The 21,127-nt window shown below is 33.7% G+C and overlaps 1 protein-coding gene across 1 annotated transcript; it reads right to left on the bottom strand.

Moving 5' to 3' along the window:
* Positions 1-20: 20 nt before the first annotated feature.
* On the bottom strand, positions 21-4,059 carry LOC128159036 (alpha-1A adrenergic receptor-like). The gene is made up of 2 exons (XM_052822072.1): positions 3,269-4,059; positions 21-766 (listed from the first exon to the last, which is right to left on the bottom strand). The coding sequence occupies exons 1-2, from the start codon at positions 3,694-3,696 to the stop codon at positions 46-48; spliced, it is 1,149 nt and encodes a 382-aa protein (XP_052678032.1). The 5' UTR covers positions 3,697-4,059; the 3' UTR covers positions 21-45.
* Positions 4,060-21,127: the final 17,068 nt, after the last annotated feature.

Raw genomic sequence — 21,127 nt, 5'->3', positions numbered from 1 at the left:
TTTTGTTTGTATCTAAAGAGAAAGCTGTTATTTATGTCGCTCTCGCTATCGATGTCTTCCTCTCAGTACATCCTGGAAAGCGGTTCGGAATTCTGAACTGCTGAAATTATACAGAAACGGATTCAACGTGGAATTGAAGTACGTCAACCAAAATACTACTGAATACATCAAGTCCGACACTAAATCCGGGCGAATCGCCGTGACGTCATAAACGACATGGAACGGAACCCAGCAGACGAGATAACCAACGATGATGTAGGTCAGGGTTATGAACACTCGAGCGTCTTTGTTAGACTTTGTAACCCGAGACTTTGGTTTGACTGTCTTACGGTCCCCCATTTTAGGCTCTACAGAAGTACCAGGAGACGAATCAATAATAGATTCATCTTTATTCATAATAGGTACTTGAAGTTGGTTACTAGCATCATTTTCGCATACATACGATACAGACGGAATGTTGTCCGTTTCGCTGCCTTGGCAGGTGTTTATATCAGACGCCATTTGTTGACGCCGACTTGCCATAGAGGCAGTTGCGCCGTTTGTCTTGTTCTCGGCCATTGCTATTTTTCTTTGACGACGGACGACAAAGAGCACTCGAAGATAGCATCCGAATAGAACAAGGAACGACCCGTGATGTCCGAGGACTCCAATCACGATGACCATGATCTTGTTCAAGGACGGATCCCAGATACAGAGGTCGTCTGCTACATCGTTCTGAACTCGATCCAACACACATGGTGGAAGCCACAACACTAACGTAAACAACCTATAACAGGAAATCGGATTTTTTAAGAAAGAAAAATACATATTAAAAATTAGATAATATTTCCCTGCAAAATTAAACGTAAATTTTGAAATAAGACGTTTTTTTTACAATTTGGTTTTTTTTATCGCCTTCATAGATTTTGTCTTATTCGACACGAAGGGTGTTAGCTTTAAGCGTAATAAGTCTAATGAAAAATAATGCCATCCAACAAGTCAGATTAATTTCTTGTGGAATAAATTATTGTCTCAATACTCCAATAATCCGATTTTCTCATTTATCTTGTAAACTATCACGGCATCTTCTTCTGTCGTTATCATCACATAACTGGTCTAGTGTAATAATTCAGGGCTTTCAACTTCGTTCAGAAGGCTATATTTAGGAAAAACATGACTTTCTATGCATTCCAGTTTGTGGATCCGGAAAACCAATATCGATCAATACACTTTTATACTGTTTATCACTGTTTTTATTTTGTTGTATTTTCCGTAAATTTGCTCTGCCTGCCCAATAACCAAAAAAAAAACTCGTTCAAAAATTCAACGAGTGATCATGATAAACATATAATAAATTCTTTTTGTTTAGAAATACCTTTTATATTTTAAAAATCGTTCAAGGTTTGGGAATGAATTGACAATACTCATCAAAAATCAACTACACTTCACACCGGTCTATGATGAAGAAGGTTTACATGGCTACTCATTAAACGAGAAGGATGTAGTTCTAGTATACCCTTTAACTGCATAAATAGCTGGTTTTGAAATCATCATCGATCATTCATAATTAAGGAAACCTTCTGAAGGATGAACAAGACAAATAAAATATGCCAAAAATCAAGATGAAATGCGTTGTGTGCGTATTATTTCAAATAAATATATGTAATGCCATAGTTTTAATCAGTAAATGTATTTGATGTCCGTAGTATCATTTTTGAGAAAAACTGCTTTGAATACCGAAAGTGTAAGCTTTTAGAAAAATCACACAATCAAACTGAGAGGACAGATTGGCCTGAGCCAGCGTTATGCATGTTCTGTGATATAAAAGGTGTATCGGTTATTTTGATTTAGTTTTAAAGCAAAATGTCGCCCAACATCCTTAAAACAGTTTTAATTTAATTCAATGGAATGTAAATATATTCTTTTGCCCATGTTCTTTGCTAAATGCGGTTTTGTTTCCAAGAATGAGACTTTTCAGCATGAATGCAAAATATTAACTGCTATAGAGTGCTGTACATGCAAGATAATTTTATTTAATAGAGTTGGTCTTTGTTCCATAGTTTTGCAGTAGTCTATTTATAGTCTAATGGTAAACGAACCGATTTCACTGAATTGTAGTGACCAACTAAACATTAAGAAAAAATGTATCCTAAAAATTGAGCGCTTTGGAAAAACAATACCAATCCATAAATTCTTGTCCAAAGTTTCGTAGAGTATTTAAATAAATAAATGTTCTCTGCTGTGACTAAAATGGTTCAGTGGTTAGAGCACCGGATACCACACCAAAACTTGAGGCAATAGTGTTCATTTGTCATCGTCTCTTGAAATAAATTAAAAAACGAACATTTCCCAAGGAGATCAAAATGGTCTTAAATGGCCAGGACTATCAAGCCGTCTTCTTTGTCATATGGTTATCAAATTCGATTAGTGCAGCTACTGCTTACATAATTATGTAGTTTAAGTTAACTGCATGTCAAATATAACTTGTTTACTAATATTGCCATTGTGCAATGTGGTCTACTAAAGCATATTGCCCGCTTGGTGTGTTTAACTGTAGTGCATTGTTATATTTGGTATGCCGTCAATTCACGGTCTTTGTATTACAAACGTTTGCAATCTAACCAATTTCTTTACTATCTAAGACTTACGGTTTCCAAACATGCGCGCAGTCAGATTCGTCAATGTTCATATCTTACTTATATACAACGCTCGTGTTCCTGGTAAAGCCAATAAATAGGTCTTTGGTAATTATATCTAACATTTAAAATTCTCATTTATACCTTGCATCATTATCTTTTATTAAATCCTATCCTTTTTTTTCGAATCTTAATCTTACTTTTGAATAATGAATTATGTATATTTCTTTTCTTTGTTCATTTATATTTCTTTGATATTTTTTGTAAACGGAATATTCTATTCGGGTCGATAAAATCTCTGAATGATACTTTTCAGAGAGAGAAAGAGACAGACAGACAGACAGACAGACAGACAGAGCCAGAGAAAAAGAGCTAGCTGTATAATTTACACTGTACAGGTAATACCTTGAAGAGATTTGCTATGAAGATTGTTGATAAACGAACATTACCTTAATTTTATTTATATATATTTAAAAGAATGTAAATGTAAACTGTTAATCTCACCCCATTATCTTTCAATAAAAAAAATTGACCAAAAAAGTTCAACACAACCTAAACCCTGCTTGACATGGCCAAATATTTTGTTAAAAATGAATAGTATGATAAGTCATTTCATTAGTAAGCAACATACTGAATTTTCAAAACTTACTCACCAGACTCCAGCCACCATACCAATAGCTTTCTTTGTGTTGTTGTGCGACTTGTAATGTATAGGCCAGCTCACTGCCCAGAACCGGTCAATAGAGATAATGCAGAGAGTGAAAACTGACACGAACGTCATTCCGTAGTCGAAGAAAATCCAAACACCGCACATGATCCGCCCAAACGGCCAGTACCCCAAGATATTGTCCAACGTGTAAAAGCTCATGGCGGTAACGGCAACTAAAACATCTGTGAGAGCCAGATTGACCACGTAGATATTGAAGACGGTCTGAAGGCGCTTGTGGCTTTTGACGGCCATGAGGACCAGGATGTTGCCAAAAATAGTCACCGAAACAATCAGGTAGAGAAACACACCGAGCAAGATCTTGCTCCAATGTACACCCGGGCTCGGCTCGACGGAGGACGCCGATACATTCATGGTGGGGTTCCGACCGGTTGTTATGCTCTGTGGTTATAAGCCTAGTGCTGCAAAGATATATCGCGTCCCGGTTATATTCCAGTTAATTTTGTGTCAATACTCGCCGAACACTATGATTCAGGCATACATCATATGGGGATATTCAATGGTGGTATTCATAAGGTTTTACTTCCAGATTGAGCGGGCGAGGAGCCTGTTTGTTTATTCATGGTTTTGATGTGTATGAAATAGATTTAAGTATAGATTGAATGAAAAATGTCACAATGCCTGATCTTTGCAGTTCATTGTTGTTGAATGTACAAGTTAACAATGGTTCTTTGAAAAAACTTTCTTTTTCCTCATGCATCGGTATTAGTCATCCAACCACACGCAGCTTTCCTCTGTATTGTCAAAACTTCCTTTAATATTTTTTTTTAAATAAAAGAGGGTTCGAATTCATAGTCATTTAATATTTTTGACAGTATTGATCTTCTTTTAAAGAAGAATACTTGTATGTAAAAATATGGGGAAATATCCATTTAATAAGTAAAAAATATACTTTTCTTTGCTATAACTAGTTGATGATAGCTTAACAAATCATAGAAAATTTTAAGTCAATTTTCAATCACACAATTTTCAAAGGACAATTTTTTCAAAGTTACAACGTCTTTTTGTGTCTGTGTTATATGAAAAATTGATGTTTACGAATAAATGTACAAAGCATATTTATAAAAATATCAATAAAAGATGTTAAAGAAACTGCAATTTTGAAGTGGAAAACACAACTGGTGTTAAAGGCTTCCCAGAAGTGGGGCTACATGAAAGATGAATTCAAAGTTTGCTTTAAATATTACCTGTAAATTACTATTTAAAGAAAATAAAAATAACAGAAAATGAAACATGTACTTATTGTGAAAGCGAATGTGAAACTATTTTGCATGTATTTTTCATGTCAACTAAAGTGTTGCATATTGGAATGATCTAAGCTTACATAAGTAATCCACTACTTCCAAATGAGTGGGTTTTATTGTTAAAAACATGACTAAATATTTATCAAACATCCAATGACAATAGGTGCGGTTAACAGTCAGAGAAGACTTAGATTACGGTTAAGATGCCGAAATGAAGCTAAAAATACAAACGGAGACCCCTCTGACATGTCAATCTGACGGATATGGTACTCTGGTGAAACTCCACTTATGAATGAAAACCATGTTACAAATCTTATATTTTTATGTGCCTAACAGTATATTTTTCACTGTTTAAAAGGTAGTAAAACATCAAATCTCTATGGTTTGTAGATGTATTATAATGTTCAAAAATTTACATCTGAAAAAATCTACTGTTAATAGCTTTGAAGTTCTTTGGTCACAATGGAAATCATAATATATATCAGAAGTATAATTTGTTTTCAGGAATCAGATGTTTTTGATTTTGTTTCGGGGGGGGGGGGGGGGGTGTTCTCTATTTTTATACAAATTAACAAAGTTGCATAGAGTTTCTTTTTTTCTTTTAATTTTATATGTATCAGCTGAGCGTGTAAACTTACCAAAAATATATTTTGTGTATGTTGGTATGAGTGATGTGTACAAGTCAGCATAGATGTTCTTTGCAATGTAAAGTAGTTTATTTGTCTGTATCAGTAGCATAGAAATAAAGCATTGTTGAAATTGACACCCCGAGAAAATCATACATTTGTCAACCGACGCGAAGCGGAGTTTAACAGGGTGTCAAATTCAACTGTTACCCTCCCAAACAGGCACTATTCATTTTATTATACTGAATGTCTTAGTTTTAAAGAAAACTTTACTGCTTTTAAATAGAAATGAAGTGAATTTTACTGCAAACCATACGCGCATAATTTACGTGCATGTAACAATTCGTTGTGTCACCCGTTGCCAAGTGTGTTGCTAACGCTGATGGTAATAGTATACAATTATTTAATGCTTGAGCAGTCAATAGACCAGAATATTTTTCCCGAGGTGCAGGGAACAGCTCAGTATGATCTATTGCCCGAGGCCAACGGCCGAGGGCAATAGATCATACTGAGCTGTTCCCTGCACCAAGGGGAAAAAATCTGGTCTATTGACTGTTCAAGCATTAAATAATTGTTTTATTACCTAATTCCTTATTTAGTTTTCGGGGTTTACAATTTGCATATTGAAGATGGTTTTCGTGCCATTATGCAATATACTCAGATTTTTTTTTCATCTTTTACATGCACAAAACCTGTTGCATGCATTACAACATCTCAATTTAGTAATAGTTTACACAAAGAAGGGGGAGTCTTCAACCCATTAGATTTGAAATAGTCTTTTACCTTATATAAAGCTTTAAAACTGTTGATTATTTGATACTCCATTTTGATAACATTAATTTGGTTTCACCAAGTACTAAAACAGCGTCTATGTAAAGGAATATACATTCCCTGAGAACTATCGAAAGGATGTAACATCAACATACCCACGTTCTGAAATACGTTGCCGGTCCAATAGATCGCAGTCTATTGACCGGCGGTCCAATAGATCGAATTCTATTGACCGGCGGTCTAATAGATCGCAGTCTATTGACCGGCAGTTCAAAATAGACGCAAATATTTAATTTGTAATAAAACAACAAAATCCATTTGATTAGGTAATAAAACGGATTATTAACTGCGTCTAAACCAATCAGACTTCAGTCATTAATATAAAAGTATAATAAAACACATAACATTGCAGTGTAATTCGCTGACGATGAAATTGACTTATTTTATGCACTTTTTCCAAGCTAATACAAAGAATGTATATAATGCACAAAATCTAAGACATATAATACACGTCGACTACGTGTTCCAGGTGTGGACTTTGTTTTATTAATGAAACCGAAGGGTTTATGTACCTGTGTGACGGTGCCTATTTAGGAGTCGTGTTCAGGCTTAAAAGTACAAGATCTCTCGGCTGTCAGGATAACCTCCGAAGTCGAAAAATGTTGTTCTTATAAAACATGTACAGAACATGTGGTGTTACTTTCTGAGAGTTACAGAAACCGAGCTCACAATTTTAGATGACCACATTTTCAATTTTATTCTACGTAGAATCATATTAGTCATGACGGCTGTTCTGTGTTCCCCGAAGATTTTGTTTGTAATGACGTTTCGTACAACCGAAAAGCCATATAATAAAAGAAACCTTATGTTTGATAAATGGGAGATTTTTCAATGCAATGTGTCTAGCTATTTGTTTTCCTTGATATTGAGAAAAAATACTAAATTCGATATCAAAGGGTCCTGTAGAATTTTAAAATGATAATTGCGTGCTGATGATTTGTCACACTGAGCTGTTGTGACTTATTCTATGACGTCATATTGACTTGGTTTTTTAGTTAAATACGCTAATCATCAGCACGCAATTATAATTTTTCTTTGCTCTAATAATCCTTTGATGACGTTCATTACTAGTATGTATTGGAAAATAATGACCGAGGCCCTGTTTTGATCCCGATAAAAATGTAAAATATGGAATTATGCACGGATATAGTATAAAAAAGACACCATTCAACATATGAAACTTTTTTTTCGTTTTATTACACGAATAAACAATGCTATTTAGGATAATGAGGAAAACTCTCGCGCGGACAAATTGATTAATATTAGTTAAATCGATCGCTAATTGTCAGTAGATTGACTAAACACTATGAGATATTTCTTAAGGAGTTAAAACTCTCACTCTAGATGGAAGAATGATATATGCTACGACCCTCGTGTTCCTATGTTCCTGTTATTTTAGATATTATATTGAATAGAATGTGTGATGTCTTTAAACAAAAAGTTGTTAACGATATTAGCAGTGCATCAAAATGTATATTATATAAACATGTTGTTGATCATTTTTGTTTACAAGTTTACCTAAAGAAACCAATTCATGTAAAATATCGTAAATTAATTACACGCTTACGGTTGTCCTCACATGACTTAAAGATTGAAACAGGGAGGTATGATAATTTAACACGTGATTGTCGAAAATGTGAATCTTGCAACTTAAATGTAATTGAAGATGAGTTCCATTTTTTACTTATTTGTCCATCACTTTGTAGTTTAAGAAATAAGTATATTAAAAAATACTACTCCCGAAAACCAAGTGTCTATAAAGTTATACAGTTATTATCTACCTCTAATACTAAAGAACTGTGTAATTTAGGTAAATATTTATATTATACAAACAAGCAACGAACTCTCCATGTGAATTATCCAAATTGATTATGTACACTTTGTTTTTCTTACTGTTTATTTAATATGTATATGTTCATATGTATAACCTATGAGACATTTGTCTCTTGGAATAAAGAACTTGAACTTGAACTTGATCATTTTAGCTTGGAGTACTAGTATTCACATCACATAAACTCCTTTATCATTGCGGGAAATTAAATCCAGATACATTGTCGCCACGGATAAACGAGTATTAAAGAGTGTGCACAAGTGACTCGTGTATATGCTGCTCGATTAGTACCAAGATACACTTAGAACTGTGCTGTCTTTACATTTTTATTACAGTAAAAGCACAGATTATGAATTTCTCTGTAAGGAAATAACAACGGATGAAAAGAAGAATATACTGAGTCGACAATAAATATTGGCTATCAGCCTCACTGAAATGTACAATACATGTAGTTTTCCTTCAGAATTTCTTTGAGAGACAACATAATTATAATCATGAATTTCATATCCGAGTCTAAACAATTTTAATGTTCATAATTACCGGGGATATTTAGAAAATTATTAGCTACTTTAATTTGTACCATGGAAAATACTGTATAAAGGGTTATTTTCGCCCAAAGTTATTTTCAACTTTCTTTGCTTACCAACAACTTTGTCCAGCCTTGAATTCGCTCAGATACAGTTTCCTGATCTCAGTGCATCTGTGTTACAAAATAGACTAAAATTATAAGCTATAAATTAAAATAAACACATGAAAAAGGAAGAAGAGAACAACAAAAAAAGAAAAAAAAATATTTAAGAAATTAAATACTGGAAAGGTGGAGTGGAGGTGGAGTATTTTTAAAGAAATGGTCTGAAGGAACAGAATGTATGTTATCTTATTTTATAATATAAATAACTGTATTATATATGCGCTTTTTCAGACAACAAGGATTTTTTTTACGATATTGCGTAACCGATTTTCGATTTCAGTTTCTCAATGCAGCCAATTAATAATCAAAGTACTGAAGTTCTGACGGGTGTTGATTTTATAGATTGTTATTTATTTCAAAATCAACGATATGTTATTTTGCATAGCAAGTAAATTCCTATAAGTATTTGAATTACGCACATTTTTATAATATGAATCCTACAGGAATTTCGTGAAAATCCAATATCAGTCATGTTTTGTAATATTCAAATATTTATTCCATCAAACTACGAATTAGTAATCGAAATAGTTATGAGAAATTGTATGGATCCAAGCAAAATTGTACTCTCGTTCAACCAGACTCTCAGCTGTATTCGTTCATCTCCGACAAGCAAGAGAGACTCTATGCTGGTCGGAGTTTTACGGAGACAGCCGAGTGTCTGGTTGAACGAGACTATATTGAACGTTCCGGCGTGGAGGAGTACATAAAATGTACAGCTTCAAAAAATATCTAAATTGTTCGTACCATTTAAAATCTGGCTATTTACAAGGTATCTATAAACGAATTTCCTTGAAGAACAATGCTTAAGAACCCATTACATCAAATTTATTGATTAGAACTAAATGTTGTCAGCGGTGTTGATTTGTGCTTAGGTCTAAACACTGTTTCACTTTCGGTTTGCCTGAGTAACTGCATAGGAGAGTTGATTAAATTCAACTCCCAAAAATCATGTTTGTGTATTATTACTAATAAATATTCATAAATTTATTACAAATACATCATATTGATATCAAATGCATAATTGTGACATGAATTAATTAAATTTCAATTGTAGTATTACGTAATATTATTCCATAAAATTTTATGTAATGTGCTACAATTTAATGTAACAATCAAAGTCACGCTGGTGGCAAAGAGCAACATATACCATGCTTTGTTTTGTTGATTTATTGTGAATCGAAAGATGGAGATGATGGTCATGCGTAAAGCAATTTTAAAAACTACTACATACGAGTAAGTTATAACCTCTTCATGCGGAAATCAGTTATGGATAAATGGGGTTTATTTGTAAAATGAAATTTGAACCCACACTGTGCCCTTTTCTAATCATGATTTAAACAATATTAAATCTACCATAACTAATGAAACTTTCTCAGACGGGAAATCTTGTGTTGAACAGCTTATACCACAACTTTGCTCTTAACTCGAAATAAATCACTCAATGTATGTATGAGAATAAAAAAGTCATTCGTTAATTACAGTAGATGACGAAAGTTAAGTATCATAAATAAAGGGAAATATTTTTATACCAAACAATTGCAGCATGTCACTAAAAATAAGATTTGAACACATGAGATGTGGGTCCTCTTCATTCATAATAGGTTTAAACAAAAGTGGGACTTTCTAGATCAAACACAAACAATTTAACATACATTTACAAAAGCTAAGAACAAGTAATCATATTGACGTTACAATTACTTTACATATCATATTGATGTTACAATTACTTTACATATCATATTGATGTTACAATTACTTTACATCACGAATACAGACGATTATAAAAAGGGTCAAAGCATATAACTCAGAAATACAAGAGGGACTGGTTTTTTGTATTTTTAGGATGTTTTTTTTTTATATGGAAAAACAGTATTTATTAATATTGTTATGTAACCCTAAAACGATTAATGAGAACACATAGTGAAAATAATCTGGAGAGGTGTCAGAAAAATACTAAAGTGCATAAAGAGATATATTCCAATCACGTAACAAGAACATGTATTCACGGTAAATTCTGCTATTCGAAACTCAAAATCAATCTTCGTGGCGTTTGTCGACTTACGAACCCCAAAATGCTCCAATTTCATTGACAGAGAAATGTTACTGTAGTACTGTACAATTCAGTAATGACATTTGTGGCGACTCTGAATAGTGTGTACTGTTAAAAGGTTAGCTTTACCAATTGTTCTGTTGTAACACTGGAGTGTAACAGGGAGATCACCTGTCTCCTGCGTTCTTTTCGATATTCATCAACGACTTTGTACAATGCATTAATAAACTCGGTCTCTGCATGGATATGGGGAGAAGAAGCTCTCGCTATTACTCTATGCGAGCGACATGCTAGCGAAATCCGATGCAGACCTTCAACGGATGTTAGAAAAGCTTCCCAAGAGGTGCAAACGATGGAAAGTTCTCATCAATACGAATAAGTCTAAGTGCGTTCTTTAAGAAAAGGGAAGATGAAATAATCGGATTTCGTTAAATACTATCAGTAGTGATGCCTTAGAAACTTTGGATCAATACGAAAACCTTGGAGTGACATTATAAAATTACAATGGCTGTTTTACTAACGACGCAGAACTACTCGCTAAAAGAAGTGGCCTAGTACTGTACTTGGACAAATTATCGCCGAAATACATATGAACAAATATGTTGATTTTAAGTTGTACGAAAAACTATTTTCATCGATTTTCATCTATCCTAGATTATGGAGTTTGTATGTGGGGCTACTGTAAGTGTCAGGTTTCAGTCTTTAACGTTGACGTAGGGTGGCTACCAAGTCAATTTCGATGGTGGTTCTGCATGGTGAGATACTGGAGCAAGCTGGTTTGTTTTGAGGATGACCGAATAACAGCGATGGCCTTTAGTCTGGACGATGAGCGATGTCGTGAAAACTGCTTCAGTGAAGTGATTATGATTATGAACCAGATTGGACTTGGACTGTACCTGTATTATAATACCAAATGGGCTGTTGATCTGGGCTTGATGGAATCGATTATTACGAATTACTTCTCGGAAATATGAAAAGACTCCCTGGAGAATATACTGTATACAGGATTATTTTCGCCCCGTGTTATTTTCGCCCTTCTACACTTGTAAACGGACTCACCCCCGCCTAAATTCGCCCAGACACGTAAAAGAGATAACTCTGTCTTGTTAAAATTCGCCCAGTCTTAAATTCGCTCGCAGACAACTAGTGCGAAAGGGGTGAAAATAAAACGGGGCAAATATTTCCCTGTATACAGTACTAAATCTCGGACATACAAGACCTTCACGTCAAATTCCGTCCTAGAAAACGAACATACATTTCAAAAGCCACAGAAGCACACTCTGGATAACACATGTTAATGTTCATGTTACAGTCCTTTGTAGATATGTTATCATAGAATTATTGTATGTATTCAAAATTTTATATATTACATGATACGATTTAAAATGAAATCATTTTATATATTAACTATATATAATATGAGTCAAATTTTGTCCCCTCCAGTGTTTCGGGTATATCAAAATGTTATGTTATTTTTTAGAAGAGTTGATACAAAATATATTTTTTTCAACTATTTATTTGATTTATTTGCACTCACTGTCAGTATTTGACGTCAGAAGTGACGTTATTCTATAATTCAGTCAAATCAGTCAAAAATTGACATTTTTCTTATCTTTTTACGAATGGGAAATATAGAGCACATGCTTGAACAGGGAAAGTTTTTTGTCACTTATTAGTCTTGGCTAGATACATCTCTGATTATAATATTTTGCTTGTTCAAGCATGCGCTCTATGTTTTCTGAAAGAAAAACTGTTTGAAAACAAGCTGTTTTATGCTGAAATGAAAAAATGGCGAGAAAAGGTTGTCTTTATCATGTCATATTTCTAGGTTGTGGGCACTTGAATCAAAATGAACATTATGTAAAAACATCACATATATTTCGTACATAGAAAACAAAGAATTACAGTAAAATGATGATGTTCATTTTAGGGGACATTTTTGGCCCATATCATATATAGTCCTTTTGCCATATCCGGAATTATGAATATAGGGTGGATGACAAAATATTTGATATATTGTTAAATATGGCTTTTGAAATTACACATTGATAAATTCATTTGTTAATTACGGAGTATTCAATAAGGGGTGCATCTTTATCGACAATTACGTCCAACAAGCAAGTTTTGTGCAACTTTGGGCCAATAACTGAAATAGTTTTTTCAAAAATAAAGACTATCATTAATGATAATGGTTTATTCATATCGTCATAGAACCATACAAGTTGTAACAACATTCAAACTTGCTTTGAACCACTCTTTGAACCTTAACCGTTCCTAGAATCCGAATAATTGAGATCATTTGCACTAAGCAAACACAGCATTGCAGTTCAATGGTTATATTAATTATACATTGGAATAGTTTAGGACAAGAAACAACTTTATTCAGTTTGTATCCAGCTTTGACTCTAACCAACTTCTGACAAAGCTACACTATTATCTAGTTAATTGAGACCAAGCTCAGATCTGAATCTTCTTTTGATCTACATACACACAGTCATATTAACCATGCAACCTCTAAAAGGGTAAAGGAAATATTTACTCAGATATATTGTATACTGTGTAGCACATGGCTCAGTGGTCATGGTCGTTAGGCTTTTAACCAATAGGTCGATGGTTCAAACCCCGCTATGGTCACTCTTATTGTGTGTGCACAATGTGACAAGGCACTTTTTCTACATTGTCTCACACCATCCAGCTGAAATTGGGTACTGGCTTTCTCTGGGGGTTAACCTACGATGGACTGGTGTCCCATCCAAGGGACGTCAATGACTCTCATCTGCTTAGCACCAGGGAACCGGAGATACAATGTAAGCACCGGCTTTATGTGCCTTCATGGCACGGAGAAGAATTTAACTGTAGACTGGGAGATATTCGCCCCCATTTTATTTTGTTATCAGCGGGCGAATTTATGAGCGAATTTTAATGTCTCAAATTAAGCTTTCTTTAAACACAACAGTGGAAGAATTCAACCCTGAACGAAACTGTTTGCAAGTGTAAAAGGGCGAAATTTAAACGGGCCGAAATGACCTTGTAAACAGTATGAATGCACTAAGTTTGAAACCTGCTCCGAAAACTTTAACATTATTGTTATATATTGAAATTCGATCACACTAAACCAACCCTCCTTCCTGTTTTTTAATCCAATGATCACAAGATATGTGGCCAAGTTTAAAATCATATACACATGTACTTGTTTGCGTCTTTGTTAATGTTATTACTTGCCCCAAACTACAGTCTCCATCATCTTTAAAATTATTCTTCAATTTATTTGCAATCTCTTATCCCAATTTTAACCCTATATCTAACCCAGTGTGTATTGATGAAGACAGACCTGAGGCATTTACTTATACCTTGGATTCACCAAACTTCTACTCTTTGTATTCTTTGGAAGATTGTATAGGCTTTATCAAAAACGTATTATTATGCTCACGTTTTAAAACCCAGCATAAATGTGTCAAAAATGTCAAAGAACACCAATGTAGATGCAGGCACGTAGCATCGGGGGGGGGGGGGGGGGGGGGGCAGGGGGGGCCTGCCCCCCCCCCCCCCTTTTTCTCCCAGCAAGAAATTTTTTAAAATTTACATATAAAAAATTGAATTATAATGGAGTTGGCCCCCCACTTTTTTGGAAGTTAGGAAAAAATTGATATGGAAATAAGGAAATGAGTAGTCAAATTGAATATAACCCCCCCCCCCCCAACAACCCCCCCCCCCCCCCCCCACGGATTAGGAATTTGATGATTTGGAGGGGAGAAAATTTTGGTAGGGAAGAATTTTTTTTGGAAGTATAGTTGAGTGCTCACCCCCCCCCCCCCCCCCGGGTTAGGATTTTGAAGATGGAAACTTTAAATTCCCCCCTTTTTAATTTTTTTGTTGTTGTTTGCTTGTCAAGATTTTTTGGATGGGTCTGGCCCTCCCACTTTCAAAAACGATGCTACGTGCCTGAGATGATAAACTTTATTCCTTAATTATACACCTTCAGTCTAAGCGAACCTTGCCCTTTTTGCAGTCAAATTTTAAAAGTGTTTGACAAATAAAAGCCCTTACCTAACGAAGGTTAGATTGTGTTTTAGAATAACGCACAGACGGACATACTATTTCGTGGAAACCTTACTTGAGCTTTCAACTCAAATGCACTAAAAATCAAAAGAAATCTCTCCAATAATGCACAGAGGAAATATTAGACAAAAAAAGACATCCGTTAATTAAGAATTGTCCATAGGGGTATATTTTTCATTTATGTTTGCAGAAGAAATCTATATAATATTAATTACTTTTCAGTACAGATACCATACATCAATTTTAATGAGCGATTACATCTACCTGAAATACACACTGTCCATTATCTCTGTTCCATTTAAAAACGGAAACCCTCTTAGCATTACATCCAGCATTCGCTAAAAAAAAAATTAGTTCCAATTAAAACAGGGAAAAATCGAAGCATCCAAATAAGACCGAGTCAAGAAATACATTTAAGTTCAAGGGACTGGGACAGGTTTCAAAAGAAGGTGTCGCAGTTCATATATAGTTATATGCTACTTTCACTAAAGGTCTTGCAGATAAAATCAAAAAATGATGCTTAGAAAATGATATGCAACTCTATAAACAAACCAAAGTATAATTCTGTTTGAAAGCTTCATATCAATTTTTATAATATCATTTACTGAAATGTAAATTACCTATATATGTAAATGTAACAGATTTCTTACTTTTTTAAAGGGGGTGTCCGGCGATCTTGTACACGTGGACCAAATTGTAAAAATATCTTGACCTTACTTGTTTATATACCAAAATCTGACCATAATTGTCAAAAGATACTAGTAAAAAGCAATGGATATGGGGTTTTACATGTTGTTTTGTATAACGCATGCAGAAAAGAACATTGTCATTGCTAATCTTTGCGAAGCTAGAGACTGAAATTAAAGATTTAAAAATCTGCAAAAATATGAAAGGAAGTCATTAGTGTTATCTCAACAACCATTTGTAGAGAAAATGAGATGTAAATAAATATTTGACACTGGCTAAAAAGACAACTTTTATTTGGTTAGACAGCTAAAAAAATTTTTTTGTAAAAGATGTGTCTTGAAATTGCTCGTAAAAAGGGCATTAAATACATTGTACAAAACTTTTTAAAATTTTATTTAAAAAGTTAAATAAAGTTAAGTAAATCTTATTTCGTTCCGATTTGTTAACCGGTGTTATATAGTGCCTTTTCCCCCTAGCCATCTTTCCCCCCGGAAAAATGGCTATATAGCAGTTCTTCCCCCCGGAAAAATGGCTATATAGCAGTTTTTCCCCCACGGAAAGCTGACTATATAGTGGGCTTTCTCCCTTTTTATAGCCAGATTACCCCCACGGAAAACCTACTATATAGTGGATTTTCCCCCATTTTTACTTTCCGGCCATGTTCATTGCGGACCATTCGTGACAATAATTTGCAATAACTGATATGATATTAATTTCTCACAAAAAAGGATAATTATGGTATATATTAATACATACAATAAAATACATGTTTTTTCAACCCCAAATATGAACTAATGCATGCGCCTTCATAACATGCATGTGTCATCATCGTTTATTTCACCTGTTCTCACCCCTTTTTGGAACACCTTTTACACGGATTTCGGAATACCTCGAATCTTTTTCATCTAATCGATGCTTATCTACAGTTTTGACTTCGACGTTATGAACACGTGAGAACACATTTAAGTGAAAATACGCCGGTTTGGAAATTTAATTTTCCAATGTATTACCATCAATGTATAAGCTTCTCCCAGGGAACTAACTGGCCAATCTTGACTTAATTTTGTAGAGGAAGGGAATAAAAAGTGGAAATGTAATACTCCCTTCGGCTAAAAGGCTATCAATTTTAAATTAATACCGTCAGAATTGACGATCTTAAAAGAATTATATATTTCTTCTTCTAAATATCAAACGGGAGACAGGATGGAATGATATGATGAGAAACTGAAATGTTTTAGTTTTACTTTGAATGATGGGGTTCTAAATCATGGTTAAGGGGTATTTTAATTATGTATTATAAACATTTGTAAAGTTAGTGTTTACCATTTCGTTATAAAGTTACGCATATTCATATTTTTAAGCACATTTCAACGAAACGCGAGATACATGTATTATGATGTAAACATTTTAAAAAACAATGAAATGTCTTCACAACCAGAACAATGTCGGTATCTTTGCTGGTTACTTTGGAAAATGTGAAATGGAGCATGAATTAACTTTGTTTATATTGTCACTCACTATTTGCTAATTTTTCCACTTTTAAGTTTGCAACGTGATTTATAAATATACAATTTTGAAATCGATGCTATATAAATCAAGATATACGATTCATTTACCTAAAAAATTTATACTATTTGTGTCATATTTTTGCAATAAATATTTACTTGTGTACCATATTATTTCTTCGAACAATTGTAATTACAAGGGTAATTAAAAAAAAAAACAAACAAACCAAAAAAAACCCAACACATATATTGTGATGAGCTGACTTTTTTTTTAAATATAAGCTTGTTCTTCTAATCAACTAACAAGTAAAAAAGTCGTATATATGCGCTTAGGTTGGTTATTTATTTTTGATTTTCGGTTTCTCCTTTTATGAATAAAAAGTTCATTGATTTATTTATCTAATTATTTATTATATCATTAGTCATCTTATGAATTGATTAAATGTTTTGAAGAATAATGAATTTTACCCGCGTACCTTTTTAAAAAATTTTGTTCGTAAATTAAAAAAAAAAAGCAGAAGAATTAAACGTAATTTTCAATCACTTTGATAAAGAAATATATGAGTGATTGTGTATTTTTAAATGATGTTTTTACTTTTAAATGACCGTAAAATATGTTCATGTTGTCATCTATAGTTTTTGAGATATGGGGCCCTAAAAAATACATATTCTTTATAATTGGATTTCAAACATCGGGCTCAAAAACAACAAAGGCTCCTACCCTGCAAGGCGGCTTAAATTTTCGGTGTCATCTACTAGTGGTATACCACTATCACTGTGAAAATATGGTTAATTGGTCATCTCTAGAATTTGAGATTCGGGTCCACACTTATAGAACACTATTCAATCATTAAAATGGGGTTTTAAACATCGGGCCCTGAAACATCAAGGGCCCCTACCCCGAGGGCTGAAATTTTCAGAGTCATCTTCAAGTGGTAAACCACTGCCACTATAAAAATATGGTGATATGGTCATCTCTAGTTTATGAGACATTGGACCCTAAAGAATATGCACTATAAATATTATAATAGGATTTTAGAAATCGGGCTCTGAAACATCGTAAACAAAATTTCTCTAAAACAGAGGTTTAGCCTGGGTGAAATTTTCACAAACAATCTGATAAATTTATCAAGAAATTCTTAAAACATTCTCGTTTAATACAATTTCAGAACACAGAATTATGCATATAAGTGTATAACTTGTAAAACTTTTTTCAACGAATTACCTAAATTAAGTTCTAGTTGTATTTACGTTACACACATGTTCAACTTTCAGCATTGTCTATAAACATAATAAATTGGCAAAAACGAAACTTAACCTGTATAGATGAATGCCGATATACATGTATGCAACCTGGGAGTGTAGAAACATAGATTTTAATCCTTACTGGATTTCCATAAATATTTTTTATAAAATCTGAACCAAAAACGTGCGGGAGAAACCCTACTATGGGGGAAAAGCTACTATATAGTAGCTTTTCCCCCCGGGGGGAAAGGCTACTATATAGTAGGTTTTCCGGGGGGAAAAGCTACTATGGGGGAAAAACTGCTATACAACACCGGAACTGGGTTACGGTATTTTTTGCTTGGGTTTTCGAATAAAGTGAAGCGATGGAATACCCGGCGTATAGATTATTAAAATACAAATCAAAAGAACTTGTTTGGTGATGTGAAAGTAGATTGCTTAGAACTAAAGACGCATCTATAAATGAACAATAACGAAAAACGAACTCGCATTTTCATTTATTAATGTTTCATGCAAGCAAAATTCGGGTCTTTTCTCTTCTTCTGTTATTTCTTTCATTATTTTCCAGTGATATATATCCACATAAATCAACCAGTATGACTCATCTGATCTTTACAATTTGCCATAGAGACCAGTGGGGCCATAGGGGAGGAATAACAAGGCAAAATCTTGATTACAAATTAACTTTTGATATACGTTCTAATATACTGAATGGTCTTATCATGAAACTTCAATTATCTTACAGGCACTGGTATAATTATGCATATGATTTATTGTCTATTACGAGAAAATGGACAAACATGGTTGCGAAATTTTTAACGAGACGCCCTAAAGCTAAAGCTTTGCTGAAATTATTATACACACACACACACACACACACACACACACACACACACAATTTATAACCAAACAAAAAAACAAAACAAGCACGGTTTGCAATGACGCGTTCGCTATGCTTAAAGGGACCTTGACATGATTTACGATTTGAGATGATTATAACTTTTATTTTTAATTTTTATTTATAAAATGGTTATCTTAGGCATTTTGAATGATTGACCAAACTTGAGTGTTAGAAGTCAATTTACAATCGAGATACAAAGAAAGAAGTCATTGTTATGTAAACAAAGCTCGTGTCTAACATTTGTTCACACATAATGTAAGGGGGAAAAGTTCAATTTCTTTAAATAAATAACTTGTGGCAAACAAGACAAACTAATTCAATGTGCTCATAAACTATTTCATCAACAACAAAAAATCAACATTAGATTGAAACTTATACCAATATAGCCCATCTGTATACAATAACAGCATTCGAGCTTTGTTTACAAAACAAAGAATTTTAATTTGTATCTCAATATTTGACTCTCAAATTTTGGCAAAACATTAAGAGCATTCATATTGGCCATTCTAGACGTTAATCAAAGTACTGAAGTACTGACGGGAGTTGATTTTATCGATTATAATTTTTTTTCAAATCAATTTATCTTGCATGGCAATAAGTTTCTAGTTTATATTTGAATTACGCACTTTTTATGATTTGAATTTTTAGACTTTTCCGATAAGAATTTCGAGAAACCCCATATAAATCATGTTGTGTAAAATCTAAAGATAGATTTCAACTACTAGTATGTATAAGTTATCGAAACAATTCTAAAAATTGTATGGATCCAAGCACTATTGATATCGAACTCTAGTCTCGTTTAACTAGACGCTCGGCTGTCTCCGTTAATATCCGACAAGCAAGAGAGACCCCTCTCTGCTTGAGACAGCCAAGCGTCTGGTTGAACGAGACTATATTAACTCTGGCGTAGGAATACATGAGACTACAAAAATATCTAAATTGTTCGTAGTATATAAAATTTGACTATTTTCAAAGTGTTTATAGATAAATTCCCTTGAAAAACAATGCTTCAGCATACATGTACATCACATCGAATTTTTTTCTATTATTTTCAAGAACTTAGTCTTGTCAGCGGTGATGATTTGTGCTTAGGTCCAAACACTGTTTCACTTTCGGTTAGCCAGATTAACTGCATAGGAGAGTTGATCTCCCAACTCCCAAAAATGGATAAATAAATTTTAAAAAATTTGGACTCAAATCGTGTCTAAGTCCCTTTAATGAAAATGTCTAAACAGATATTGGCATGTTACAAAAAGAAAGATGCAGACCTAAATAACTAGCATTAGCAGCAGGTACATACGGGTATTTACTATTTACACAGCACGTACGGTGGTGCCCTTTGACGACTACAGAAATACTAATAGAATGAATGATTACAAATCTAACACAGATCGTTTGTTTCAACGGAACATTTTTTTTTCATTGCCGACTAATTTTGGAATTTACAGTGAAAATGTCTACAGCAAAGCAAAGATCATCCTATACTAGCGGAACTCCAACATCGCTGAGGTATGAGTCACTAATTAGTCCCTTTTATCTGGATTTTTTGTTTTCTGCAAATCACGCGTCAATAGTGTAATAACAAAATCAATTAACTGATAATCGGTCACGTCTTTCTATCTTTATCTTGCAAGTCATTTGAAGTAGCTTTAAATTTGAAAAACTATTCTACAGTAGTTTCTTGTCATTCAATCCTTTTTACGATAAAAATATTAAAACATTTCAAATTTCAAACAAGACAGATTAAAAACGACACACGGTGATCTGTGCATACGCCGCTAGTTCAAACTGTTTCGAATCGTAATGAGTGACGAATTATCAATGATATTTTAGACCGAACGTCATCTAATCGTGCCTTATATTTTACCGCCTTGAATATGAAAATAGATAGAATGGGCATACCCCGTTCCTACGTCCGTGCCTGTAAAGGAAAATGTAACTGGCCGTGCTCGTGTTTTTATCGGGCTGTCAACTGTAGAGTAGCACTATGCATATGCAAGTATTAATATGCATATATAGAAGGTATCCGATTTGATAAAATACAGATCTTTTAAACACTGTAGAGATTAAATTTTAATCTGACAGTATAATAAACGTTGTATGTTTTTTTATATG

The sequence above is a fragment of the Crassostrea angulata genome, chromosome 8 (assembly GCF_025612915.1).
Source record: "Crassostrea angulata isolate pt1a10 chromosome 8, ASM2561291v2, whole genome shotgun sequence".
Taxonomy (NCBI): Eukaryota; Metazoa; Mollusca; class Bivalvia; order Ostreida; family Ostreidae; genus Magallana; species Magallana angulata.
The sequence above is the reverse complement of the archived record's forward strand: the minus strand, read 5'-3'. Positions and strand labels throughout refer to the sequence as shown.

Excerpts from the sequence above, each read along its gene's own strand:
- LOC128159036 (XM_052822072.1), bottom strand. The coding sequence starts at position 3,696 with ATGAATGTATCGGCGTCCTCCGTCGAGCCGAGCCCGGGTGTACATTGG. Across the intron at positions 767-3,268 it reads GGTATGGTGGCTGGAGTCTG|GTTGTTTACGTTAGTGTTGT; the intron begins GTGAGTAAGTTT and ends TTCCTGTTATAG.